The sequence below is a fragment of the Miniopterus natalensis genome, chromosome 8 (genome assembly GCF_054644295.1).
Source record: "Miniopterus natalensis isolate mMinNat1 chromosome 8, mMinNat1.hap1, whole genome shotgun sequence".
Classification (NCBI taxonomy): Eukaryota; Metazoa; Chordata; class Mammalia; order Chiroptera; family Miniopteridae; genus Miniopterus; species Miniopterus natalensis.
The window spans coordinates 48,311,167-48,337,765 of record NC_142088.1 but is presented as its reverse complement, the minus strand read 5'-3'; the positions used below and the strand labels follow the sequence as shown (position 1 = coordinate 48,337,765).

At 39.1% G+C, this 26,599-nt stretch overlaps 1 protein-coding gene across 1 annotated transcript in view; it reads right to left on the bottom strand.

Moving 5' to 3' along the window:
- The window catches only part of DPP4 (dipeptidyl peptidase 4), a 75,148-nt gene that overhangs the window by 37,832 nt on the left and 10,717 nt on the right, over positions 1 to 26,599 (bottom strand). The window contains exons 3-10 of the mRNA XM_087819397.1: positions 18,070 to 18,165; positions 17,577 to 17,668; positions 16,185 to 16,265; positions 11,139 to 11,191; positions 10,959 to 11,031; positions 9,985 to 10,105; positions 5,483 to 5,643; positions 3,944 to 4,047 (exon numbers count right to left, since the gene is read on the bottom strand). Coding sequence (XP_087675523.1) covers positions 3,944 to 4,047; positions 5,483 to 5,643; positions 9,985 to 10,105; positions 10,959 to 11,031; positions 11,139 to 11,191; positions 16,185 to 16,265; positions 17,577 to 17,668; positions 18,070 to 18,165 — 781 coding nt within the window. The remainder of the gene's footprint in view (positions 1 to 3,943; positions 4,048 to 5,482; positions 5,644 to 9,984; positions 10,106 to 10,958; positions 11,032 to 11,138; positions 11,192 to 16,184; positions 16,266 to 17,576; positions 17,669 to 18,069; positions 18,166 to 26,599) is intronic.

Genomic DNA, 26,599 nt, shown 5'->3' with positions numbered 1-26,599 from the left:
TGAGATGGAGCAAATCCGAGCTCCTAATCGGCCTCCTTTCTGGTGGGTGTCACCAGCTTCCAGGGTACTTCTATCTAGTTCATTCATCTCCTGTGTGATAGTCCCATACCCTGTTGTCCATACTTTATAGACCCAGGGTCACCAACTGTTTAGAGGAGACATAGCAGGTCTTTATCTATTGTGTCCCTCAGGAGCAGAGAACAGGTCATGAGCTGGGTGTGATGGGTCCCAGGAGCCATTAAGCAGATGTTGGGTTGGGTAACCTCAGTAGAACTCTCCCTCCCCAGTCCTCCAGCTGCAGGACACAGAATTTGCAAATGACTGGGAGGAGACAGAACACAGGAATTGCTATGCAAGGTCATTTTGAAGACCATCTTTTGTGCCAACTATATAAACTATTTCACACACACAAAGTCACATGTGTAATGTACCTCATCTATCCATCCACCCATACATGAACTTTATCTATTTATTCTATAAACATCAATTGGGTATTTGCTCTGTCTTAGGCACCCTGCTAGGCACTGGTTATATTAAAGATTGGCCCTTACCTATAGAACTCATTACTTCAATTCAGCAATGTGAAGCACTGCTCTAAATAAAGCAGTTAGGAGACTGATGATTTTAAATTATATGTTGTTTTCTCCCAAATATTTTGAGGTCTCAAATTTCCAGCATAAGTAGTCAATACAAAAGCCCAGCTTAACAAATTCAGTCAATTTGAGCTCTGAGTCAGTGAGGGTAGTAGGGAGGCTCACCCTGATTCAGATTCAGGCTTGGGTGCTGGCAGAGTGACCCGGATGCCCTTCTCACTTGTTATCAGGGAAGCACATGCCTGACAAACTGCAAACCAGCCTTATCCTCTTGTAGGATTTCATCTGCTGGAAGCTTGGTGGTGCAAGGTCATGGCCTAACAGGAAAGTTAGTGATGGGCGCCTGGGCGGAGGAGGAAAGAATCCTGGCAGGGGCACGCTCCAGGAACTAGTGACTGCCAGGCAGCGCAGCATAGGGTGCTGGGCAGGTTACTAGGAGGCATAGCTTGCCTAGATTAACTTGGCTTTGCTGGATCTTTGCGTGAGGCCAGAAAACGGAGCATTACCATGTATTAGACCGTTTTCCACAGAGGGAATCTCAAGGGGGATTTTTGTAAAGCTGGGTCCTTACTGGTATTAACAGACCAGAGCTAGATTTGCGGTTTCCCATATAACATATCCTGTGGCATTTCCAAAAAACAATTCTTTGGTAAAACATGTTCCACACAAATATCCTCATTGAGTGAGGCAGCCCTCATTATGAGTGTGGTGTAAAGAACTACAAAGAATAGCTACAAAGAACTACACAGGCAAAAATAAGCCCTTAGAAATACTGAAGTTTCTTGGGCTCAGAGATTTACTCCTGCCCCTTGGAAAGTGATTTCTAAGTGGGGAGGACTCCATCTCTTCATCTGTGAAATGGCCGTGTAAATGACACCACAGGGAGTATGTGGGGATTAAATGAGAAGGAGGCAGACACCAAGCACAGTCCCAGCCCAGAGGAAACACTCAATATATTTTAACTCAATTATTCTATTATTCTGGCCTGGCAGGTGCTGACTTCTCTTACTACCAGCTCCCACACTAACTTGCTGTGTGACCTTGAGCCAATGAGTTTACCTCTCTGGACCTCAGTCCTCTCACCTGTCTCTCATAGTAGTGTTCTGGAGGCCCTGCAGGTTCTGTCTTATCTCCTGAGACTCCATCGGGGGAGGAGAGAGGGTGAGGACTGGATCTGCAGCCTTCCATGTGTTTTTCTGACTCTGCACTGCTGTGTATTATCTCACTTGAACAAAGTTTTCAGGGTCTTTAAAAAAAGTTTGCCAAATACTGGTGAGGTCGAAAGCCCCTTTCTAAATGTAAAGTTTTTCAGAGCAGGTGCTCATGGTTCATTCTCCCCTCAGACAGATATTGGTTGTAGACCAAGAGGTCACATCAGGCCCTGCTGCTCTTTTCTTGGGCAGCCCCGCACTTTCCCATGCGGGCTCCTCCCACTTCAGTGCTCTTTCTTCCCACTGTGCCCTGCTGCGATCCTACCTGTTCAATCTGCACACTCTCCAGGATGCTTTCTTTGGTTCCTGGGGTCATGAAAAACCCACCTCTCCCCCTAGAATGCCTCTAGACTTTTATTTATACTTCTATCACATTTGCTCTTGGAGTCATTTATCAGAATGTTTTATATCTTCTACCTGATCATAAATCTTAGAAGGGCAGAAGCTCAATCTGAGGACGTTTTTGTGTGTAAATAGTGGGTGCTCAACCAATGTTGACTGAAGAGATGGCTGGATGGGACCAAACAGCAGATTTTAGAATCTCCAGGTAAATTTTTATACCCTTGGACAAACACAGGAAAAATATATTTTTAAGTTTACTGATAACTGGTCTCCCCCCACCAGAATAAAAAGTTAATGTAAATATTTCTAAACAAGTCAATGGATTAAGAACTACATGGCAAAGCTGACAGCATGCCTGATGCAGTAAAAGCAACCCCGAGGAAGCGGGTGCTATGTATATGGCCCGACTGACAGCGTCAGGAACCTGAGGGCACAAGCTGAATTTGCACAGAGGGAGGCACCGAGCAGAATGCTTACAAGCTCTTTTCTCCAAGTCAGAAAGATAGGTTTGAATACAGAATCCTACTCAGCCATTTTCTCAACGTCTTAGGACTCCTTTATTATCTGTAAAACAGGCATAAGATAATAGTTGTTGGAAAGAGAGAGTTACTTTGAAGATTAATATAATAAAGCACGTGACAGTGCCCTGTGTCTGACACGTAGTGAATGCTCAGTATAGGCTAGTTATTATTGAAAAGCAACAACAGAACCAATAGAAACAGAAGACATGAATAAGGGACCACTTGATAGCCCTGAATTGCATGTAATATGGTGGCTATCTTTACAGGAAAATAACAAGAGGCTACGGGTGTTCAACACCAGAATTCAAATCACCAAGGATTATTTAAGCAACTGACATCCTGAGGCACATCGGCATCTTGAGGTTCCCTAACCGTCACCCACAGCTTCCCTGAGTTTTTCTAGTTCTTAAGAGGACCTGGAGCCAGGCCGGGCGTGGCTCAGCGGTTGAGCGTCGACCTAGGATCCAGGCAATTGGGGTTCGATTCCCTGTCAGGGCACATGCCTGGGTTGCGGGCTCGATCCCCAATCGGTCCCCAGTTGGGGGACGTGCAGGAGGCAGCTGATCAATGACTCTCTTATCAGTGATGTTTCTATCTCTCTCTCCCTCTCCTTTCCTCTCTCTGAAATCAATAAAGATATATTAAAAAAAAAAAAAAAAAAAGGAGGACCTGGAAAGCCTGTGTGACCTGACCTTACTCCCATCACTCTCCTCTTCACTCGGATGGCTCCGATCGCCCTGTCCTTGTAGTTCCTTTAATGCACCAGGCATGCTCTCTCCGCAGGGTCCTTCACTTGCGCTTCCTCTGCTTGGATACGGTGCCCCCAGCTATCCATGTTGCGAGAGACCCTCCACCCCCTCTCTTCACATCAATGCTCACAGGTCATCTCATCAGAGAGGCCTTCCTGACACCCCTTCCGTTCCCCATCCCCATTACCTTTGCTCTGCTTTGGTTGTCTTCATAACATTTGTCACCACCTGACATTTCATATAGATCTTTATTTGTTTCCCTAGTTCATGTCCACCTTCCTCACCTTGGGCGTAGGTTCCGTGACACTCGGGACTCTGGCTGCTCTATTCATTGTGCAGCAAGATCCCTGAACCTGCCCAGCACAGAGACAGCAAGTGTGCTTAACAAAGAGTGGTTAAGTGAAGGAATGTATGACTGCCAGCCTGGGTGACACCAAGGGAGGATGCCACTGATTCTGCTCATCATTTTCAAAATGTTCCCCCTGGAAGCTATGCAACTACCCATGAATTTAGGTCAACTGTCTTACCCTATTAACATAGAAGCAGGAGCAGTGATTTGTGCAGGAGCTGGTGCGGTGAGATTGTTGGTATTTACAACAAAGAGCTTTACAGTTGGATTCGCAGCTCCTGCCTAGGAAAAAACAATCATGGAATTGGTATTGACAAAAAATATAACATCATTGCACACGTTTAAAACTCCAAAAATGTCTGCAATACAGCCATAAAATTATAACAGACACATTCAAACAATTTAATGTAGGTAAAATGAACATAAGGGAGGGTCATGAAATGCAACCTTTTCATGTTCAGGCAGAAACATATATAGGCCCGAAATATTCCTGTTTAAATAATAAATATTCATAATTTATGTATACTTTATGCAAACAAGGATACATTTCTTAAAATAATTTCTGGTATTTTGCAAATATATCCTGACTCCAAAAGACAAGAAGTCAGCTGGCTGACCATTAGAAAGAATTCCTTGGGTTCAGCCAAAGACACAATCCACCAGGAAAATTCGTTTTCCTGAGCTAAGAGCCAATAATGCTAATTAGGAAGCCGTCATTTTCACTCCAAATTCAGGTTCACCAAGTTGGAGCTTTACAATAAACCATGACAGAAATCTATAAAACCTTTTTACATACACACATAGATCTTCAACTGACAAATTAGTTAGAAATAATGTATTTTTAGTAAGAACATTTTGTGGTTTGTTTGTTTTTTGCCAGTTTCACTCTTCAAAAAATAACATTTCACTGAAAATACATCTCCATATTTAGTCTCTGATCTTTTTTTCGTTTAACTTCCTCTGTCTTCCTAAAATGGCAGCTCTTCATAAAACAAATTGAGAGAGTTGGTAAAAATAAAAATCCTTTTTCCAAATTGCTTATAGCAAAGCAACCCTTTACTGTTAGATTTTCCTATGGACAATACAGTGGCCTTTATTATTATGCTACTAGGAAGAATCGCGGATTCCTTTTAAATCCCCCTCTTCCTCAGCTTACACTGCTTGAGAAAGCTTTTCAATTTTCATAAACATGCATCCGGAGGGGGAGAACAGCCTTGAAAACCAAGACATGACACTATTATTCCAAATGTAGGATGTGTGAAATTAACACTAGTGCCAAATCTATAATAGAACCACTAAAACTAGTCATGTATCTGTTAATTAGTAATACAACCTGATATATAATCAAGCTTTTCAACTTCATCTAGGGCACATTCCAACTTCCACAAATGAGATGAGCTTGTGATTCAATTATAGCCTCTCTTTTCCTCCATTCAAACATTTTCAGTCCCCCTACCTCTTTCAAAAGCATTTCCCCCATCTTTTTCGTCTTGTCATTCCTCAAAGTTTTTGGAGAAATTACAAAACCTTAAATCACACTCTTTCCTAGGATAATAAAAATACTTTAAAATTGCCAGATGCTGTTGACTTCAGCAAGAGTAATCACAGCAAGCTGTTGAAGAGAGACTGACAATATTTTCATTAGCAGGAAAGGATTAAATGAAACCATTCTCTTCCCATCAAATCACAGAACTGCTATATGAATAGGAGCACAGACCTTTGGATATGGAATGTGCACAGTCTTTGGGTACTGCAGTGACTCATCAAAGTACATGGAGAATTCAATACGAGGGACTTCAGTGTCATTAAACTGGGCATATGCTAAAAAAGTGCCGTTTGGAGACCACCACAGAGCAGAGTGAGTATTGAAGATTTCCTCTGAAAAAAGACATAAATTGTTCTGTTACAAGAAGTAGATGATAAATTGGCTTTGGCATTCAAAATATTGTTCTCATTAGCTTTAGTAATTACAGTAGAGTTCAACTAATGAATCGCTTTGCATTTGCTGGGCTTCCAAAATCGGAGTAATACAAATGAATCAAAATAAAATCTTCAAGGATAGATCTGGGTTACAAAAATAAGTAACCCGTTGGATTGTTTTAGAATATTTTAGCACATAATATTTAATATAAGCTCTACATGTTTTTCTTTATCTTATAATCCTCTAAATTTATGCTGCAAAACATACTAAATTTCACATAAGGGCTGATTCTCCTTTATAATTTTCAAACAGTCAACATGCCAACATACTCTCCCCAGCCGGGTGGGTGGTGTGTGGCTCCATGCTATTAAACCAATACGGTGCCCAGAGTTTACTACTCTTGGCACAAACAAGGTGTGGGAAGAATGGATTTAGAATGGCGAGGAGCTCCATGAGACCTCTGCTGAGAAACATCTCCTTCACCTAGCCTAGAAACTGAAGACTCCCTGGGATTAACACCCTCCTCTGATATATAAGCCGATGGGTGAGAAAAGAGGGTCAGAGAGGGATGCAAAGGAAATGAAAGGTCTTGATTTCCAGAACACTGTTGGATTTGTTCTCAAGCTCTGGCAAAGGTTGCTCCTTCCTATGTTTATTATGAAGTCTATTCATGGGACTTCCAACCGCTAGCTCTTAAAATGCCAGAACCTCTTTTATCAACTGGGAATGGAGGATTCAAGTAGACTGGATAGAGACTCCTATCCTTTATGCAGATTTAACCCACAAATCTTATGTTCTGCTGTGAATGTAAAGGTAAAAACAAAAGCGTAGAAACTTGAACCTTAGAATTAAGAAACAATTTATCCCAATAGCTTTTCTGATTCTTGGGGCTTCCTTATAAGTTTTTACAAGTTTCTTCCAAATGCTTATTTTAAATAATAACAATAATAGTAATAGTAGCTACAGTATTAATAATAATAAAAATGCAATAATAAGCAGCAGCATGTAACGAATGCACTAGGCATTGATAAGCAACTGGCATCTATTATTTCAGTTAATCCTCATGATAACTCACTGTGCAGATGAGCAAAGGGAGGCAGTTAGGCTTAAAGAGAGTAAGTAATTTTCCCAAGACCATACAGGCAATGATTGATAGAATCAAGAATGAACCTAGGCTTGTTCGGTGTTGAGTCCATGCCTTTCATTTCCATGCTCTGCTACCCCTTCCTGCCTATTTCAGCATATCTAGAGCAGAAAACCTTCTTCTTGGTAAGGAAGCCTGCTCCCTCTTTGACTAGCTTATACCTGTATCATTGACGTACATTTATGTAGCAGTCTAGAATTTACAAAACGCTTATCTAATTTAATCTTCACAGAGATCCCTGGGTGAGTCTATTCACAGCCCATTTTACAGAGAAGGCAACAAAAGCTGAGAGGGATTGAATGGATTAGATTGCAGGCCTTGTGATTCCAAGGCAAGGAGATTTCCCACTAAGAACTTCTTTACATATTTTGTTGATGTCTCACTACTTGTGGCTCTACTCATTGGCTCTAGTCTAAGATCAAGATGCAATTACATAAAATTAATATAATTATAGCAAGGTTATGGTTTTGAAAATTTCTTATAAGTCCAGGTAGCAGGTAGTGCTCTATGTTTTGAATTGGTAGTTATCTGGAATACAGAACATGTTTTTCCATATCGATGATCTATTAAAATTATTATAAAACTACACCTGGCTGAGAATTTTGGGTCAAGATGGTGGTGTAGGTAAATGCGGTACTTGCATCCTCCCATAACCACATCGAAATTACAATTAAACTACAGAAAAACCATCTTTCAGAACCATCTGAAATCTAGCTGAAAGGAGGTGCTACAACTAAGGAATTAAAGAAGAAGCTACATCGAGCCTGATAGGAGGCACAGAGATGTGGAACAAGCTGGTCACACACCCATGGGCAACAGATAAAAATCAGGACGTGTATCTCAGCTACAGAGGTAGCCCAGAGGAAAGAGGAGTCCCAACCCCACACCAGACGCCCCAACCTAGGGTTCCAGTACCAGGAAGATAAGTCCCCATAACTTTAGGCTGTAAAAACCAGCAGGGACTGTGGCTTTTTAAAAATATATTTTTTTATCGATTTTAGAGTATTCCATCTTCCATAGTTATTTTCTCTATCCCTTCTCGTACTTGCTTTCACCAAAATTCTCATTATCAGCTCTGAAGTAAATTACATTCATATTCAAGAGTGAATGTCACATAATTAACTTCATACTAGGACATAAAGTATTATTATTATTATTATTATTAAATATATCTTTATTGATTTCAGAGAGAGGAAAGGAGAGGGAGAGAGAGAGACAGAAACATCAATGATGAGAGAGTCATTGATCGAGCCCGCAACCTGGGCATGTGCCCTGACCGGGAATCAAATCCCGATCGCCTGGATCCCAGGTCAACGCTCAACAGCTGAGCCACGCCCTGCTGGGCAAGTATTATTTTTTTAAAAAAGACACATTAAAGTAATAATCAATTGGAAAATCATGAAATAAGACAAAGTGAAAACAAAGATATTAAGAGTTAAATCTATTTGAGGGCATGGAATGAGGCAAAGGGCACAAGTTCCAGAGTAGAAGCTCCTCTGGGAGTGACCTTTCACAGTGTGGCACAGGAACCTGTCTGGACCTTGCAGCTTTGTTTGTTCTCTTACTTAAGAACAAACAGACCCTCAAAATGTACTCTCTTTTAATCCCAACAACTCTTCATGGCTGCAGAGGATAAGGTAGACCTGATACATGGAGAAACAGGTGTGTTCTTTTCTAAGTATGGATCCTTTGTAAATGTATAAACCGATTGTAGGAATTTCCCTGTAGGGACCAAAATCCCATTTTTAGAGATAAGCACACATTGGAGCTGTGAAGCTCTTCTGCTTGTGAATGGCTTAGTCATGAACAGGCAAAATGAGATTCCTCCAGCTTATCTTAGAGAAGACTTTATTTAGTGCTAGGGGGTGTCCTTATCTTACACAACGCTGTTCCTGAGGAAGGGTCAGGTCACAGCTAGGGACTAGGCTTTACCCTGCTCACATTGGGAATCCTGGAGGCTGTGCTGTCCACCAAGTGTTGAAGATGTTTTTCAATTTCTAAGTGACTAATCTTAGTATATTTCATTGTAAGTTTTAATCAAACACATTTCTTTCAAAAAATGTTTTTATTGATTTTAGAGGGAAAGGAAAGGAGGATAGAGAGACAGAAACATCAATGAGAGAAACATTCATTGGCTGCCTCCTGCACACCCCCTACTGGGGATCGAGCTGGAAACCTCGGCATGTTTCCTGACTGGGAATTGAACTTGTGACCTCTTGTTTCATGGGTTGATGCTCAACTACTGACCCACTCCAGCCGGGTAAACACTTATTTCTGAACTATGGGAATTTATCTTTCTTTTAAAGTAATTTTTTTTGGTAAATAATGTTATCCATTTATTTAAACTTGACTTGAACTGAGAGACAACCAAAATTTGGTTGTGAAGAAAAACTATATTTTTAACAATGAAAAAGTAATAAGGAGGAGTCTTTAATAATATGAGGCAACTTTGTGAACAGTTTGGAACAGTCTCAAAATGCCTTTTACCTTGGCAACCATAGATATGACAACTGTTTTTCTATTTTCTAAGTCTCTAAAAATGTTTTTATAATATTTCCTAAAACTCTTTGTCCTAAAAGAAAAAAAATCCTTTTTATCATGTTTATTTCTGTTTTTTTTACCCATTTTTTCTTAAACCTTTCTAATTATTTCTTATTCTTTAAAATAAGGAAATTATAATTTGTCCAAGTTCAAATGAACACAAATCTTTTTTAAAACAGGTGTTTTCTTCCCCTCTACTCCCCAACCTCCAAACAATATTTTGGCATCTTTTGGACTGTGTGGGAGTACTTAGGTTACTTTGGTAACTTCTGGGGTAGTAGGTAGGCCTGGTTAGAGAAACATCTGATGTTAATCTGCAGGCTTTTATGTCTCTGAAAAGCAGAAAAGCTACCTACACAGAAAGGCTCTTTGTAGCAGTAGACTGAAGACAACAGGACCATTGAGAGACAATGAGGACATACATAAGCAGCACTAGCTACTGCTAAGAAATTCTCCTGTGAGAGACCTGGTGTTGTGCTAAAAAAAATCTGATGACAGTATTAAAAATGCAACTTTTTTGAATGCCATTGAATTTCTTCCTTTTTAAAGAAATGTTTGACTATTTTTAAAAACTTACAGATTTTCTTATTTCAAAACACTTTAAAGTCTCTACCTTCATAAACCCAGTCAGTTATTCCATTATTTATTACGTCTTCTTTCCCATTCCTTGTGATCCTCTGACTTGGTGAATTTGGTTCATTTTTGACATAAATATCATTGTTCCAAACATATGCCTAGAAAGAATGAAAATAATATTGACATGTAATAACATGGTATAATATATTTTATTCTGAAGTCCAAAAGAATATTTATCATTTATTTTATCCTAAAACAGTATTGGTGTGCAAGTGTAATGATTATCTTAGGCTATTCGATTTGGGCAAAATGAAGAGTCATTTACGCCCTCCCCTTCATATTCTTGCAGTATCAGTGTACAAGCTATAACCCCAATTAATCTTAAAAACACTCTTAATTTATTAAAAAGAAGGAAGCTGACAGCCACCACTATTTGGATGCTGAAGTACATAAGAAGACCTAGAAGACTGACCACTTCTATAGAATGATGTGTGCTTTGCATTTCTTCTTGGGGGAGGTGACTAAGGGAGTGCACTTGCACACTGGGAGGCAGAAATTCAACTACTGAAAACATTCTGTCTTCCTGTTTAGATTCTTTTGGAATTTAACATTCTGTTAGCTCTATAGAACATGATAATATATCTATAGCAATACAGAGAAGGTCACAGAACTAGCAGAAAACAAGTATACTTTAAAAAAAACACACACATCCACAAACAACAGCAAAGAAAAAAAAAACCACAAAAAACCCACAACTAAGCACAACAGAAATTAGAATTTAAGAGCTTTCTGAATATTTTCCCATTAAATAAACAACTTCCTAATAGTAGTTCAGGGACTTTCAGGAACTGTATTTACTATGTTAGACAAGTAAAGTATTATTTTAGGCAATAATATTACATTTGATAAAGTTTTGGCTTCCTAAGTGTCTACTGTGTATCAGAATTAGTAGCTTCTACATATGAGAGACCTGAGCTATTGCTTTTCTGACAATAAAAGAGATTCACTAACCAATTTATGACCCTCTGGTGACCATGTGATCAACTGTGTGTCATTTGGAATTCTTTCTTCTGTAATCAGCTCCCTGGAAAAAAGACAAAAGGAAACAACTACCAAATGAATAAATCACAGTGGGATTTTTGTTTTTAATTACACTAAAAGAACAATATATTTTATGAGGAAGCCACTGACCTTTTATTTAAGTCATAAATGTCATATGAAGCTGTGTAGGAGTGCCTCCATTTCTAGAAAAGAAAACAGACATTTCAGGTTTCTGATATTATTATGCCACTTGCTAAAGGAGCTCAAGATGGGAGACAAGGTAGTATAACATTTTACAATTCTCAAATTTTATCTTTTCTTATAATTCCCTATTTAGATTCTTAGAATTTTGGAATTAGAAAAAAACCTTAGAGACCATCTAGTACAAACTCCTCTGGACTTCATCTATAACCTAACTTTGATGTCACCTGTGCCAAGGAACCTTCCCAGACCGAAGTGGGCTAAACTGCCACTTCCTGTGCAAACAGCATTCTTAGCACTAACCACAGTATGTTAAGTTCAACTGTTTAAGAAGAAGGCAAAATATTTAAAATATCTATAATTCTATTGATGGTGATGATATGGAGAAATTCGTACTTTCCCACACTGTTCATGAAAATATAAAGTATTATAGATATTTTGAAAGCCACCTAGCAATATATATTAAAACTGAAATACATATGAAAAGCAAACCAAATCCAAATAAATCAGAAAAAAAGAAATAAAGGTAAAAGCAGTAATCAAGTAGAAAAAACACAATAGACATAATTCAACAAAGTCAAAAATTGGTTCTTTAAAAGACTAAAAAAAAAATGTTAACATAGTGTGGGAGAAAAAAGGTATGAATGACTAATATCGGAAATGAAAAATGATATACCACAACAGACTATAGACATTAAAAGATTATAAGACTCTATTACAGACATTTTTTTGCTAATAAATTTCAAAAGTTAGAAAAAGGGAAAATTTCTCAAAAAACAAGTTATCAAAAATGAGACATGAAAACATGAAAAATCTGAAGCAAAAAAGAAAAAACAGACTTAAGATAAAATATATATATCTACACACACAGGGTGTCCCAAAAAATGTAGCCATACTTTGAATAATTATAAAGGCAGTGTTTATCAAAATACATTTCATTTTCAAAATGTAATAGAATCGGCTATTAAAGTGTATATACATTTTTTAGAATACCTTGTATATATGATTACATATTTGTTCTTATGAAAAATTGGTTTACATGTGGATACAAATGTAAATGAAAAGAAATTACTTATCTAAATGTCTGCCTTCCCCACCATACTCCTAGAGGAAAGAAATTGTGTCCTATTCACCTTTAAACACCTAGAGCTTGGTCTAATGCAAGCCACACAGCATGTATTCAGGGAAGAAACCCAACTAAAAGAAAAGTCAGATTTTACCTATAAGGATGAAATAGAAGAAATAAGCTAACCCAAGGACCCAGCTGTGCGATCGCAGAGCTGAGATACAAACCAGGGTTCCTGACCTTGAAGAATATTTTCCTCTTATCATTTATCACCTTCTAACCTCTTATGTCAACAAATATTTATTAAGTCCCTACTTTTTTGCAAGTTCTACATTCTTTTTATAATCCTGGATTATTTTGACACACCCCATGCTTGTTTCTGGGAAACTTCTAAGGACAATACTTGCTAGAGCCAAACCATGTGGTACAGGCTAACAACACTGAGAGACTTAAGAAGGTTTGAGATCATTTTAGGATGACAGATATATCCCAGGTTTTGAAAGGAAACCCAACATGTTTGGAATGTTCACTTCATTTTTTGAAACAGACTCATCAATCTATTTAGGATATAAACATTGGCAACTATCCCCTGTGAGGCATTATTAGATAAAACGGGCTCCCTCTTGTTGAAAGGCTCATAGTGGAATGGGGGATATGGACAGATAAATACAAGAAAAAAAACACAAGAGATTAAATGGAAGCGGGTGGGGAGAGGCCTTCCCCACAAATTAGGCCTTGGGGAAGGAAAAAGCCCTATGGAAAAGTGATTCTTGGCCTGAGTTTCAGAGGACTTCCACAAAGACAAGAGGTAAAAAAAAAAGCATCGCAGAAGAGAAAAGTTGAAGCAAAAAGATAGGAAAGATCATGTTTAAGAGCACAGCTTTGGAGCCTTCGAGCTTGAACTCAAGTTTTGCTATAGACTGAACAGTTGTGCCTCCCACCCCTAAATCATGTGTTGAAATCCTACTCCCCGACGCGATGTTATTTGAAGGTGGGGCCTTTGGGAGGTGACTAGGTCATGAGGGTGGGGCCCTCATGAATGGGATTGGTTCCCTTATAAAAGAGACTCCAGAGAGATTTTTTGTCCCTTCCACCATGTGAGGACACACAGAGAAGATGGCCAACTACCATCCAGGACCTCATCAAACACTGAATCTGCCAGGACCTTGATTTTGGAATTCTCAGTCTTCAGACTGTGACAAATAAATTTCTGTTGTTAAGCCACCCAGTCTGTGGTATTCTGTTACAGCAGGCCCAATGGACCAAGACAAGTCTCCAAGGTGTAATGGCAGGCAAGTTTCTTTCTAAGCTTCAGTCTTCTTTTTAGAAAAATGTACATAATGACGACAATTATCTCAGGTGCATGAGAATGCATGTGAAGTACTTAACAGGGTTCCTGGGATTGTCAACATGTGACTGATAGATAATGCTGCTATTTCTATCTCTAGAGCATTAGGCAGTGAGCAAAGATACTAGGAGAACATCCATACCAGGTGGTATGGAACTTGTTTATTTATGTATTCACTTACTTATTTGTTTATTTTGTAGCCACTTAGAATTGATCATTACTTCTTAAAAGTAACTTAGAAGTAATAACTGATCTTTCTAGAAGCACTAACTCAGTCATGGAGAAACCATGGAACAGGATGTAAAGAACACTGCATAGCAGACCTCCAAGGAAATAGAATAAAATTAGACTAATTTTTGTTGTTGTTCTGGATAGGTTTCTTGAGCATTGATTTGTCAACAAATTTATGCTCCACAGAAAATTCTATTGAATATTCTGGGAAGTAAAATAGAAGATATATTTCTCTAATTTCAATAATCTTATAATTTAGTGCTTTGCAATAAACTTATGAAGAAAGTAAAATAAGCTAAAGTGTTAGAGAGTAAATGGTATATTGTGGGAGAACAGAGTGACAGAAGGCAATGTTCGATAAAGTGGTCCAAGCCAGCCTCGACCTGAATTACTAAAAAGAGAGCAGTTGATGAGTGGGAGAGGAATGTTCCAGAAGAAAGCAATGGCAAATTATTTGGCCCTTACATAGAAAGAAAAGTGATGCTTGATTAAAATAAAAAGCTGTGTACTTAAAGGTTCTGAACTTTGGATCATTGGGTTACCTTGGGATTCCATAAATCTACCTAATGGCTATGCTGGATTAATTGGTGTTGAGTAGGCTATATGCATCTGTATTTTTAGAAACCTCCCCAGGTCATTCTAAAGGGTACACAGGAGTGAGAAGCACTGGCCAACCATGGTGAACACAGAGAGAGTGGTAGGAGATGGGTTCCGACAGGCAGAATTGGGTCCAGTCACACAGGCTTCTAAGGATGCTGTATAGAGCTTGAGCTTTATTCTGGAGGTGACTGGAAGTCAACGATCGTGAGGGTTTAAGCATAGGCATGGCATAATCTGATTCAGGTTTTAAAAGGAGCTCTTTGGATACTGCCTGAAAGAATGAATGACAGGAGGATGGGACAGAGTGCAAATAGCAAAAGCAGTTAAATACACATGTAAACTCCAGTGACACAGCAAAGACAAATTACCAATGATGAAGGTCCACCAGGGGAATGCATCCGTTAGTGCACATCAAATGGCACTTACTGAACTTGACTAAAGAGTAAATTCAGCTGGCAGTTACTATTCCATTTGTGGCTTAACCTCACAGCCTTTATATGTTAGTCTTTAACATGGACAAACGTTATTCAGTTGTTCTCAACCCTGGTTGCCAATTAGAATCATCTACGAATTGAAAAAAATAATAGTGATGCTGGCTTCACTCTAGAGACTTCAGATTATTGATCTGAGGATTGAACTGGGACACTGAGAATTTTTAAAAACTCAAGTGATTTTAATACAGAGATAGCAGTAAGAACCACTGAATTAAATAAACAATAACCCATTAATAGGGAACAGATGTGCTAAAGTTGGCATAGGATTCTGATTTGCTCATAGTTGATAAGTTTAGCAGAACACAGTCATCTAGTCTTCATGTCTAGGAAATGGAGCCCAGCACAGTGAATCCAGGGTAAATATTATGATTGGGAGTCACAGCCCCAAAATAGGAAAAGGAATATGAGATGGTTTGCTTGCCCTGAGTACAGCAGCATTGGTGTTTGAGATAAGGTATTTATACTAGTATTCATCCTTTATTCTAGAAAACAAGCAGAGGTGGGATCCCCAGCTTTATATTTTCTTTTCAGTGCAGAATCTCTCTATAGGTTTTTCATTTTTCTTATGTCTCAGAATTTCCTACAGTTAACAATGGTTGTCAAATCTATGAATAACCAAAGAGCTGCAGTTAAAGTTACCAGCGATTTGCAGCCATCCTAAAAGTGAAGAGGATGTGTGACTGAACTGTAACCTTCCTGACCCTGGGAGAATTTGACATTAGGCTGGGTGACTGGAGGAAGCTGAGTGTCCCTACAGGGCTGAGGCCTCCCCTTTAGAATGGTTTGTACGTAGTGGGACCTGAGGGCTGAGAAGCGATCTGGGTCACCTTCCTTCAGAGTCTCTTCTGAAGGAAGAAGAGTTTAGTTTTTCAAAGCAAATACTTATTGAAAGTTTTACTACATGTAAAGCTGAGACAAAGAAAATAAGAGATTATATTACTGGATGTACAAATCAGACATGTAAATTTACTTTTCAATTATAAGTTCTATTTTGCTATGTTTTCAGTATCTATATTATATTACTTATACTTTTTAGTATTTGAAAACACTCACATGCATTCTTTTAAAACATTTGTTGGACTTATCTTTTATGAAAGAGAATGATCACTCCTTCTTTTGATGCTGAATTAATGAGTTTTTAGTGCCTGCTATATTAGTAGGTATCAATCTTAAATATACATATCCTGGAAATCAGTTATAAAATAACATAATCATAGGATTCTTAAAATGACACAATAGGAAAACATTTCTTTTACCTTCAGGTAGTTGTACTCTAGGAGAACAAACTGTCTATCAGGAGACACTGAATAATCATTTATAGAATGTCCAAATTGATCCTGTCAATCAAATAGAAAAAAGAACAATTAAACAATCCCACTTAACTGCCATTATTGAGCACTTACTATGTAGAGGGTATGGTTCTAGACATGTGGTTCCCAATCTGGAAGAGGTGACACATTCCTCCACACCAATGACGATGATGTAAGGTGGATGGTGATCGGGGTTAGAGAACCAGGGAGGGAAGGATTAATTTTACCCAAGGAAAGACAGCTGTGAGGGTGGGAATCATAGAGAACTTTCTTGGTAGGGGGAACAACATGAGCAAAAAAGGTATGCATATTTAGAGACTGTCTAAAGGCTAGGTGTAACCTGAATACAGTCCGGCATACCAGACAAAGTATGAGCTAAGAGAACATCAACTTGGTGTAACCTGAATACAGTCCGGCATACCAGACAAAGTATGAGCTAAGAGAACATCAACTTGGAAAAATAGCTGGGGCTTAAATATAAGAAGCAGAACTATGACTATTTTTGCATATAGATGTACTAAAATCTTATCTGTTTTTTACAAAGCTGCTCTGGTGTCAGAGTGACTGAGATGAGATGAGAGGGGTTGTGTCAGCCCTGGACATGGGCAATGCAGTGGTCCGGTCTACAGTATGGAAATAGGGACACAAATTAGAATACTCACTATCACAAGATGAAACTAGGCCTTGAACCAGGACTCTACAGTGGAAATGGAAATCTGAGAGACACTTGAAATTGCAGAGGGTTTGTTAATTAGCTAAATATGGGGAAGGACAGAGGAATCAAGGAGGGTCGTGACTTGGAGGAGAGCACTATTTACCAAGATTGGGAACTCTGGAAGAGGCACAAGATGCTTTCAGTTTGCTAGGAGAGCAAAGGGGAAGTCACTAGTTTAGCTTGGGATACTGAGTTTAAAATGCCCACAGACCATTCATGTGCAGAAGCAAGCAAGCTATTAGAAATAGAGGTTTAGATCTTGAGAGGTTAGTGTTAAACGTGTGTACTGGAGAATCTTGGCTAGAAAGAGAGTGCTGATGCTGCGGACGGGCATGACGTTCACCGAAGGAGAGCATGCAGTCAGGAGCGGGGCCAGCAAATGAAGACAGAGCCCTGAGGACACTTACATTTAGGAGCATGGGCAGAGGAGGAGGAATCGTCAGAGGAGACTAAAAAGTAGCCAAGGCAGGGAACATTCCAAGAAGGAGAGAAAGATCCACTGTGCCATATGCTGCAGAGAGAGTCCAACAGCATGAAACGATAGTGCTCAGGATTTAAAAGGTTATGAAAAAAAATCCCCAGAATTTCCTTGAAGTGTGAATTAATTATGTGATTAAACATACAAATGTACTGTTCTCCAAGAAAATGGAGCTGCTTCCATCTTCGGCATTGAATAGCAAGATATTATTTTCTTGTTTGTAGAGATATTCGTGGTCTAAAGAGAGAAAATGGCCAGATCAATATTTCAAGTTGCTACTAAACATCTTCATGAGCTACAATTGATGCAACAAAAATTTAAGATTTGAGCTTGCACAAGTACTAAATAAGCATTTCCAAGTTTGAAAAACATTAAGTGATGACTATTACACTAGTATGTATTCACTTTTCCATCATTATAGTCAAGGCTTCCATTCACATTTAACTTTTTATAGTACATATCAAAGAAATAAGCTTTCTTTCCAGCTTAACTCCCTTTACACCCTTAGGTAGAAAAAGATTCTCCCCCATATGGTTTAAAAAAACAAGAATATCTTCTCAGTGCCATAGAAGTGTCCCACAACCTAATTCGAATGAACATAAGCATAAAAATTGGTCCCCTAGCCCCCAAATCCTTACCTGAAACCCATCGCAAGTTGTAGGACTTCGTTCTAATAGTATTTTTTAAATAATCAGTTAGAGAGTAGGTCCTGCGACTATCAGCTGTAGCATCATCTGTTGGTTGAAAAAAGAGCCAAATGTTCAGTAAGATGGACTAACCTAAGTTTTGCCTAAAATAAACAAGTGGATCTCTACAATCTACACTGGTTACAAGATGCAAAAATGCAGTCATAAAATGCAAAGCACATTTTGAGATTTCAAACTGGGTGGATGGAGTAAAAATGCATTTAACCATTTAAAGCATATGTGAGTGTGTGTTTCACCATATATTAGTTCTACATGAGTGACCTTCATTATGAAGGTCTATATCAGCAATGTCCAATGAACATATAATGTAAGTACATTTTCTAGTTAGCCATATTAAAAAATTTTTAAGACAAAAATAATTTTAATGTCATATTTTATTTAGCCCAAGATATCCAAAATATCCTAATTTTCAATGTGTAATCAATATTTAAATGCTATTACTGAAGATCTTAAACATTCTTTGTTTTTCTCATACTAAACCTTTGAAATCCTGTACACCTTTTACATTTACAGCATATATCAATTTGACTAGACACATTCACAATCAATAGCCACATGTGGCCATGCAGCAGACAACAGGAGTCTAAATCATCCTTTCTTGAGGCCCTGAGGTCCTCTTTCAAGCCTTCTCACAATGCACAGACCTGTAAGACGTGCTCATTACCCAATTAAGGGAATCTTTGTTTCTATTGTCACTTTTCCTTTACTTGGTGGAAGTTTCCATGAAACCTTTCCCTTGATTCTGTGACATCTCAGCTCTCCTAATTCACTGACCATTATTTTTCCATCTCCTGCTTTAACTCTAAGGCAGAAATACTCTGACACTGAGCCTTTAGCTTTCTGCGTTTCTCTCTCTATTATTCCTTCCAGAGAACCCCGGAGAATGTGACTTCCTGAGTTTCGGGCATATTTTCCATTTAAATAAATGACAAAATCTATACTTATTACCATACTCTAAATACATTTCCCGTGCTGTGTTGGGCTTTCTTAGATGACTTGTCCCATGCTAATCCTATGCCTACCTTATCTAAAATAATTGTCTTCCTTCCAAAACTAGTTTTCCCCAGAGAATTTATGTGGCTTAAAATTTTTTATTGTGGTTTAAAATTTTAATCCAAACCATCCTCTTGATTCTTCCTGTGAAATCTTTTTTCCAGGTATCCCTGGCATCAGTTTCTCTCTAATCCTATCCCTCCACTGCACCACAACTAGAATGCTTTTTCTGAAGTGCCACTTTCATCCTAGTGATCTCTTCTTTGAAAGCTTTCACTGATTTTCCACTGCCTACAGGAAGGTTCAAACTCCTCAGCCTGGTGTTTGTGGCCTCTACAATCTAACATGAGACTCCATTTCCAGCCTCATTTCCACTCTCTTCTGCATGAACCTTCTCACCTAGTCACACTGATCTGCCTACTGAACCCAACAGACTTTCTGAGGCTTTTCCACCTCTGTTCCTTGTTTTAAGCCACTTCCTGCAATGTCTTCAACTGCTTCCCTGGCTGTCACAATTCCCCACCCTCTAACTCCTACCACCTCTTTCACAAAGGCTTCAATTCTGCCTTCTCTGACTTTTGCCTCAACACTACTCGTTTGGCTCTTGTAACAATAACTTGTGCTGACAACTATTTCTCATGCCTCCCTGCCTACCTGTGTGGTCTACACATCTAGGGCATATAGGGCCTTATTTTTTATTTTACTTTTGCATCAACCTTAGCACCTAGCACAGTTCTGTGCCATAGTAAGAAGTTACATATACAAAAAGTTTTGGGGTTTTTTCTGAGTGACATAAGATATCTTCCAACAATCATAGTCAAGACAATGTGATTCTTCTTCCTCAATCCCAGATCCTCCATTGATGACAAACAGCCTAAAGTATTTTTCCAAATTCTCTACTTCTTCCACATGTATGCAAACATACACTCACAAAAACAGCCACCATTATAACATTCCTACAACTGCAATTCTTACTCTGTGGGGATTGTGAAGCCAGCAGTACCTTCGCTTGTTAATTTTTTTACAGCCTGTGGAAAGGTTATTCTCTTACAAGAGATCTTCTTTCAAAATATATTCTTTTTTTTTTTTTTTAATATATCTTTATTGATTTCCCAGAGAGAAAAGGAGAGGGAGAGAGAGAGAAACATCAATGATGAGAGAGTCACTGATCGAGCCCGCAACCCGGGCATGTTCCCTGACCGGGAATCGAACCCCAATCGCCTGGATCCCAGGTCGATGCTAAACCACTGAGCCACGCCTGGCCGGGCTCAAAATATATTCTTAAGATTTTATTTCTTTGGATCTTAATCTTATCACACAGTCTATATTCTGCCTATAAAACCTTTAGTTTTAAATAGATAAAATTGCTACACTTCACTTTATTACTTAATTTTAAGCCTAGTTTGTTAAATACGTAAAAGAGGTTTTTTTTAAAAAAAAACACCTTTCCTGTTTTTTTTTCTTCCCAAATCAGGCCTGCATTTCACTTCTGAAAGTTAGTAAGATTTGTGTTTGTAAGCAGAAATAGAGCAAATGAATAAAGCCAGCCCTTGGATTTGTCAACATTCAAATAAAAGTAAAGCCTTGGGCCACAGATAATATTATTTGAAACTAATATTGGACTACAAAACTACAAACCTATATTTGTTCACTAAATGGCAATGGACTAGATGTTTGTGTTCCCCCAAAATTCATATGTTGTTAATCTTAACCCCAATGTAAGGGTATTAGGGAGAGATGGGGCCTTTGGGAAGTGATTACGTCATGAGGGTAGAGCCCTCATGAATGGAATCAGTGTCTGTAGAAAAGTGATTCCACCATGTGATGCACAGGAAACAGGCCCTCACCAGACACCAGACACCGAATCTGCCAGTGCCTTAGACTTCCCTGCCTTCAGAACTGTGAGAAATAAATGTTCGATGTTTTAGTCACCCAGACTATGGTAAGTTGTTCGAGAAGCCTGAACAGACTAAGACATATATCCAATAAATAGACATATCACCACAGAACATCTCTCACTGACTCTTGGTTTTGTAAGAAGAGAATGAATTGAGTATCTCTAATAGATCACATACGGTGTATTTACCTAGGTTTCCCAGGATAATACAATTACACCTGGAATATTAAATTAATTGAGGTAAAATTCCCTGTGATGTCACTTGCTGCCCAGAGTGATATTCATCACATTCATAATGTGTCTCTCACTGAGCACTTACCTGCCCCCCTCAGATACTGCTGGGCTCATTTCTATTAGGCCATAGCTTTTCTAAACCCATCCTCTCTACCACACTCAGTCTCCTTTCTGCTCATAATAGGCCCAGCATGATTTTGACATCTGCTGATGTTCCAGGTATCAACCTCAATATAACACTCTTGCTATAACCCATGACACCCATGCCAGGCCCAGCCCGCCCTTATCCAGTGTTAGGTTCACTCAGCTCCTTTACAATGACCATGAGAGTCGGCTTCCATATCCTGGCTACCTAGCCCAGAACAGCACTGCTAAATTGGAGCAAGCAGAGCAACAAATGCTCCTTGTTTTTTTTCCTTGCCATTTGATAAGTAGCACACATTGGAAGACACTTTTGAAACATCTAGCTAAGCGAGTTCTGTGAGATGTGAGTGCCAAGTCCAGGTTTTGACCTTTAGCAAGTTCACAGTTTGCTGCCAAGTTACAACCTATTCTGTCAAAGGCTTAGGGGACGGCTCACGTCTCTCCTTCCTGTCTACTTGCTCACTGACAGGGCACTGCTGTGGTGACAGATGAAGGTCTTTGGCTGCTTGTGTGGTTTTCCTGGTGGGCCTGGGACATGTCGTTCATTTGACTTATCAGTTCAAAGCACTGTGCTAGCCAAGAAGAGCAGTTAATCATATGTTTCCCATCAGCATATATAGACCTCTTAGATTCAAGTCTTCTTCAATTTAAAAATCAAAAAAAGGTTAACGACTTTATGCTTTACTTCTTTGATGAGAGCAACTATTAGGTTGAACCAAATGAAAATGCCATTTTTATCAGTCAAAAGTGGTAGAATAGAAGCTTCTAAAATGGTTCAACCTAAGAATAAATTCTTATAAAAGTGTGTGGTATCCTAATGAATCTTCCCTCACTATGGAATCAAAATCACTTCTGAGTACAAGTAATTCCAGAATGGTGAGATGCAAGTAAGAGAGTAGTGTAGTCCCATGGAATATTCTTGCTTTGATCAATTGTTCCTTAATAGTTACAGGATATTTTGAATATTTTTATACTCAATAATAAACTTTTTATCTGTATTCAGCTTATTATATGATATATAATATTTCTACTTCACAAAGATAAACTGTTTTAGTAAATAAGTGGCTAATGAAATGCACTCTTTATAGCTCATATACTCATAAAGTTGTTAAATACAGGAAAAAGATATATGGTTATAAAGTACTAGTGTTCTTTATGGTAATAAGATATTTTATATTGATGCTAGGGAAATAAAACAAGTGTTATTATAGAATTTGATCGAGTAAAATAGCAACTTGACATAGAGACAGAGGAAGCAACATCAAGAAGGCAGAAGGAGAAATTGACTAGAAGGTTCCTCATTTCCTGTGTTGCCAGCAGCACTAGCAGGCTACCACCCATCTATATTGATTCAACAAATACCAGTAAGGGGTTGGGTCCCTCATGGCTTTGAAATCAGAGACACTGGATTTGAGCCCAAGTCTAATTCTCCCTCCGGGGCTTTGGGAAAATTACTGAGTCTTTTAAAACCTCACTTCTTTTAACCTATAAAAAAGAGAAAAATAGCGTTATCTAGCCCTTAGGGATTTGCCTTGATTAAATGAGATAACATGTGTAAAGTGCTTAGCTCAGGACTTAAAATTCTGGAAGCCCTCCAGATTTGTCACACAGTGTGCTGGGCATTCAGGTTACAAAGATGAATAGAAGAGTCTCTCCCCTGGAGTCCCTAGCAGTGGTGCTGAAGTTAGGAATTTCACTGCAATAAAATAGCCATTCAGTTTCACCATGTTTATATCCCAAAATGATCCTATTAAGAGCATCCCAGTGAGAAAATATCTGGGATAAGTACAATCTAGTTATTTGCTAAGTGCTAATGAACATTACTTTCTCTCTTTGGTATCTCTAGTACCATCCATAGCATCCACAATGGGAGTCAGTTATACGAAGGGAAAATATTGGATTTAGTGGACTTAGAGGATTTGTGAAGAGTGATGTTTTTGCTGCTTACCATAGGCAAGAGGCATTAGCATATAATCACAATAATCAGATTTGCCTTCTCAACAGGAGAAACATCCAGGTACATCAAGTGGCCTCTGAAAATGCATTGCCATCACCTTTTTCTACGGCTGGAACTTGTAAAATGTGGAACTGCATATTCTTAAGCATTTACCCTAAAATCAGAGTGTCAGATGACCAAACTTCTGTTAAGGATGTTATTAATGTATTTTTAAAGGTCTACTCTGAAAACCCAACCAAATGATACAATGCGCATTTCCCAGAACAGCAACAATTTGGAAAAAAAGAAACAATTGAATTGGGGAGGGGGTTGTCTGTCCTGACTCCAGCCTCACCTCCTCCTCTTCCTCTCCTGTCACCCTGCTCCATCTACGGTGGCCTCCTGCTGTTCCCCAGACACGCTGGGCCCAGTCCTTCCTCAGAGACTCGGAGCTTGCTGTACTCTGCCTGCGGTGTTCTCCTCAGATATGCCCAAGGCTCGCCACTCCCTCACCTTCCTCAGGTCTTTATGGATATTAGTCTGTCTTCCCCTGACTAATACTTGCAACCCACCGGCCAAGACCCGCAGTAGTTTACAGTTCACTCTGCTTCACCCCTGCAAAGGGCCAGGAGATGCAGCGCACACAGGAAGCCGGCACCAAACAGGATGTCAGGGCCGCTGGATTCTTTAAGAACTGGAAGTTGCTTTACGATTATCTTTTCTGATTATAGTCACTCCCTCTTCCCTTGTTAGGACTCTTCTGGGAATAAATGAGACCAGTACAAGAATGGCCAAACAATATTTACAAGGCTTTTTATATCCTGCTGCAATAACTGACATTAAGCCAGGGTAGTCCAAAGCGATGAGAAAGAGTCAGAAGGTGGAAACTTCTGAACTGTACAGATAAAGAACCCACAAGACCGTAAAACATGAAGCTGTTTTAGCGAAGTTCTACTTTCTCCTGAACACTACTCAAAAGTAGTTGTAGTAGGACACCAATGAAGGTGTTACAATGCAAGCTAAGAGCGCCTAGTGTGTGTTAGGAAGAAAGCTGATTAGAGAACATCAGCATATAAGGAAGTTGGAAGCTCTAATACTGAATCATTCAAGAACTTTCCGGAAAGATTTATAGGCATAATCAACCTCACTACTCTCTGAGCCAAGTGTTTGCCTTCATTCAAGAAAAAAATGATCATTGGGAAACAAAACTGTAATAGAAATTGCTCTTTCCAGCATTCACCAGGCAAAGCTCTTAAGTGTGAGACAAGTGTTATTATAGTACTTATCTCTAGGGCTGTTAAAATAATAAAAAAAGTTGAAAATACATAAAGAATAATAATTACAAATGCTTATAGTTTTTCCAGTGTGCTGGGCTGTTCTAGGTACTATACATTTAACTTATTCTCACCCCCATTTTACAGGTAAGGAAACTGAGGTGCCAATGGGCATAGATAATAACTGGACTCAAGCCCCATGACTGGTGGGCACCAAGCCACATTTGAACTAGGCAATATGGCTCCAAAGCTTGTGGTTATAACCATTCTTCTCAATGGCCTAAGCACCTGGGAAAGTGACTACACATGGTAAATGCTATGCTGGCAGTGTTTGTGAACTGGCATAGATGAGTTAGACTTTACGAAAGTGTTTAAATTGAAATTAATGTCAACAGGCAAGTTGGTAGTAACATTTGGACCTGGGGCATTTGGTAGGTTACATAAGAACATAATTTGTTCTAGTGCTTCTAAGTCAAAGGGCTATCAATTCTTTCTGAAACGCCTGCAGTATTCTCTCTGGACTGTTATTCAGGATGGAAAGGAAGTTGTACCACCCTCATTCTCTCTTCCCCGGTATAGCCGGTAACTCCTGTCATCTTTTTTTTTTTATACTCATAAAAAGTACTCATGAAAGCTTTATAACAAGCATCTTTTCTTCCTTTTTATTTTTCATGTTTCCAAGATTTAAAACATAACACAATCCTGAACAACTCAGCACCTGCAGTACACATTTCCAAAAGAGTATGGAGCTGTCCTACGAAAACACTCAGTGACTCCTGCTTTACAGCAAAGATCACCACAGAGCTGATTTTTCACTTCTGCTTGTCCCTTGCACCATTCTTTAATCCTTTCCTTGGCTCTCAGAGTGACAAGTGGGCCTGACCTGTGCCTCAGATCCTCCTTTTCTTGATTCCTTAAGGACTTTGCTTTCATCTCTTCTCCCTCAGCACATCTTCAGTTTTTCACTGCTCACTCTTGCCTTTTCTTAAGTACACACTGGGTGTACCGATTTTAAAAACTATTTACCAGACCCTGCGGCTTCCTTAAGCTCTCTCTTCTCAAATAAACAGTCCACATCTGTGGCCTTCATTTTCTCACGGTCCCTCCCTGTGCCTCTTGATCTCTCTCTTATTACTTACAACATTTCTCTCTCCTTGTCACCTTTAATACTTATTTTCTGTACCATATATTTTGCCAATTAATCAAATAATTTTATATCATTATTTAAATATTTAACCTGGACTATCTTATCTTAACTAGACTATAAGTAATCTGGAAGGATGAATTTATTTTGACTTTATCAAACATTGGGCATATGCAGGAGGCAACTAATCGATGTGTCTCTCTTGCATGGATGTTTCTCTTTGTCTCTCTTCCCCCTTCCAGTTTCTCTAAAAATCAATGGAAAAAATATCCTCAGGTAAGGATTAACGACAACAAAGCAATCACTGTATTAGTTTTTTATGGCTATATAACAAATGGCCACCAATGTAGTGACTTAATAGAACGTAGACATTAGCTGAGTTCTGTGGGTGGGAATTCCAGCCTGGCATAGCTGGGCTCTCTGCTCAGGGTCACAAGGCTGAAATCAAGGTGTTGGCTGGGCTGAGTTCTCACCGGAAGGCTCTGGGGAGAAAGCTGCTTCCCAGTTCATGCATGCTGTTGGCAGGATTCAGTTCCACATGGTTGTAGGACTGAGGGCCCTGTTTCCTTGCTGGCTACAAGCCAGGGACTGCTCCTACCTCCTAGAGGCCACCCACATTCTTTGCCATATGGTTGCCTCCATCTTCCAAGTCAGCAGTGGCATGTCAAATCTTTTTTATGCCTCAAATATCTGACTACCCTTCCTCTGAGCAGCCAGAAAAACTGCTTTTAAAGGGCTCACATGATTTGGTCAGACCTGCTCAGGTACTGTCACTTTCTTAAAGTAAGGTATACCATAGAACATAACCTAATTACCAGAAATAAATCCATCATATTCAC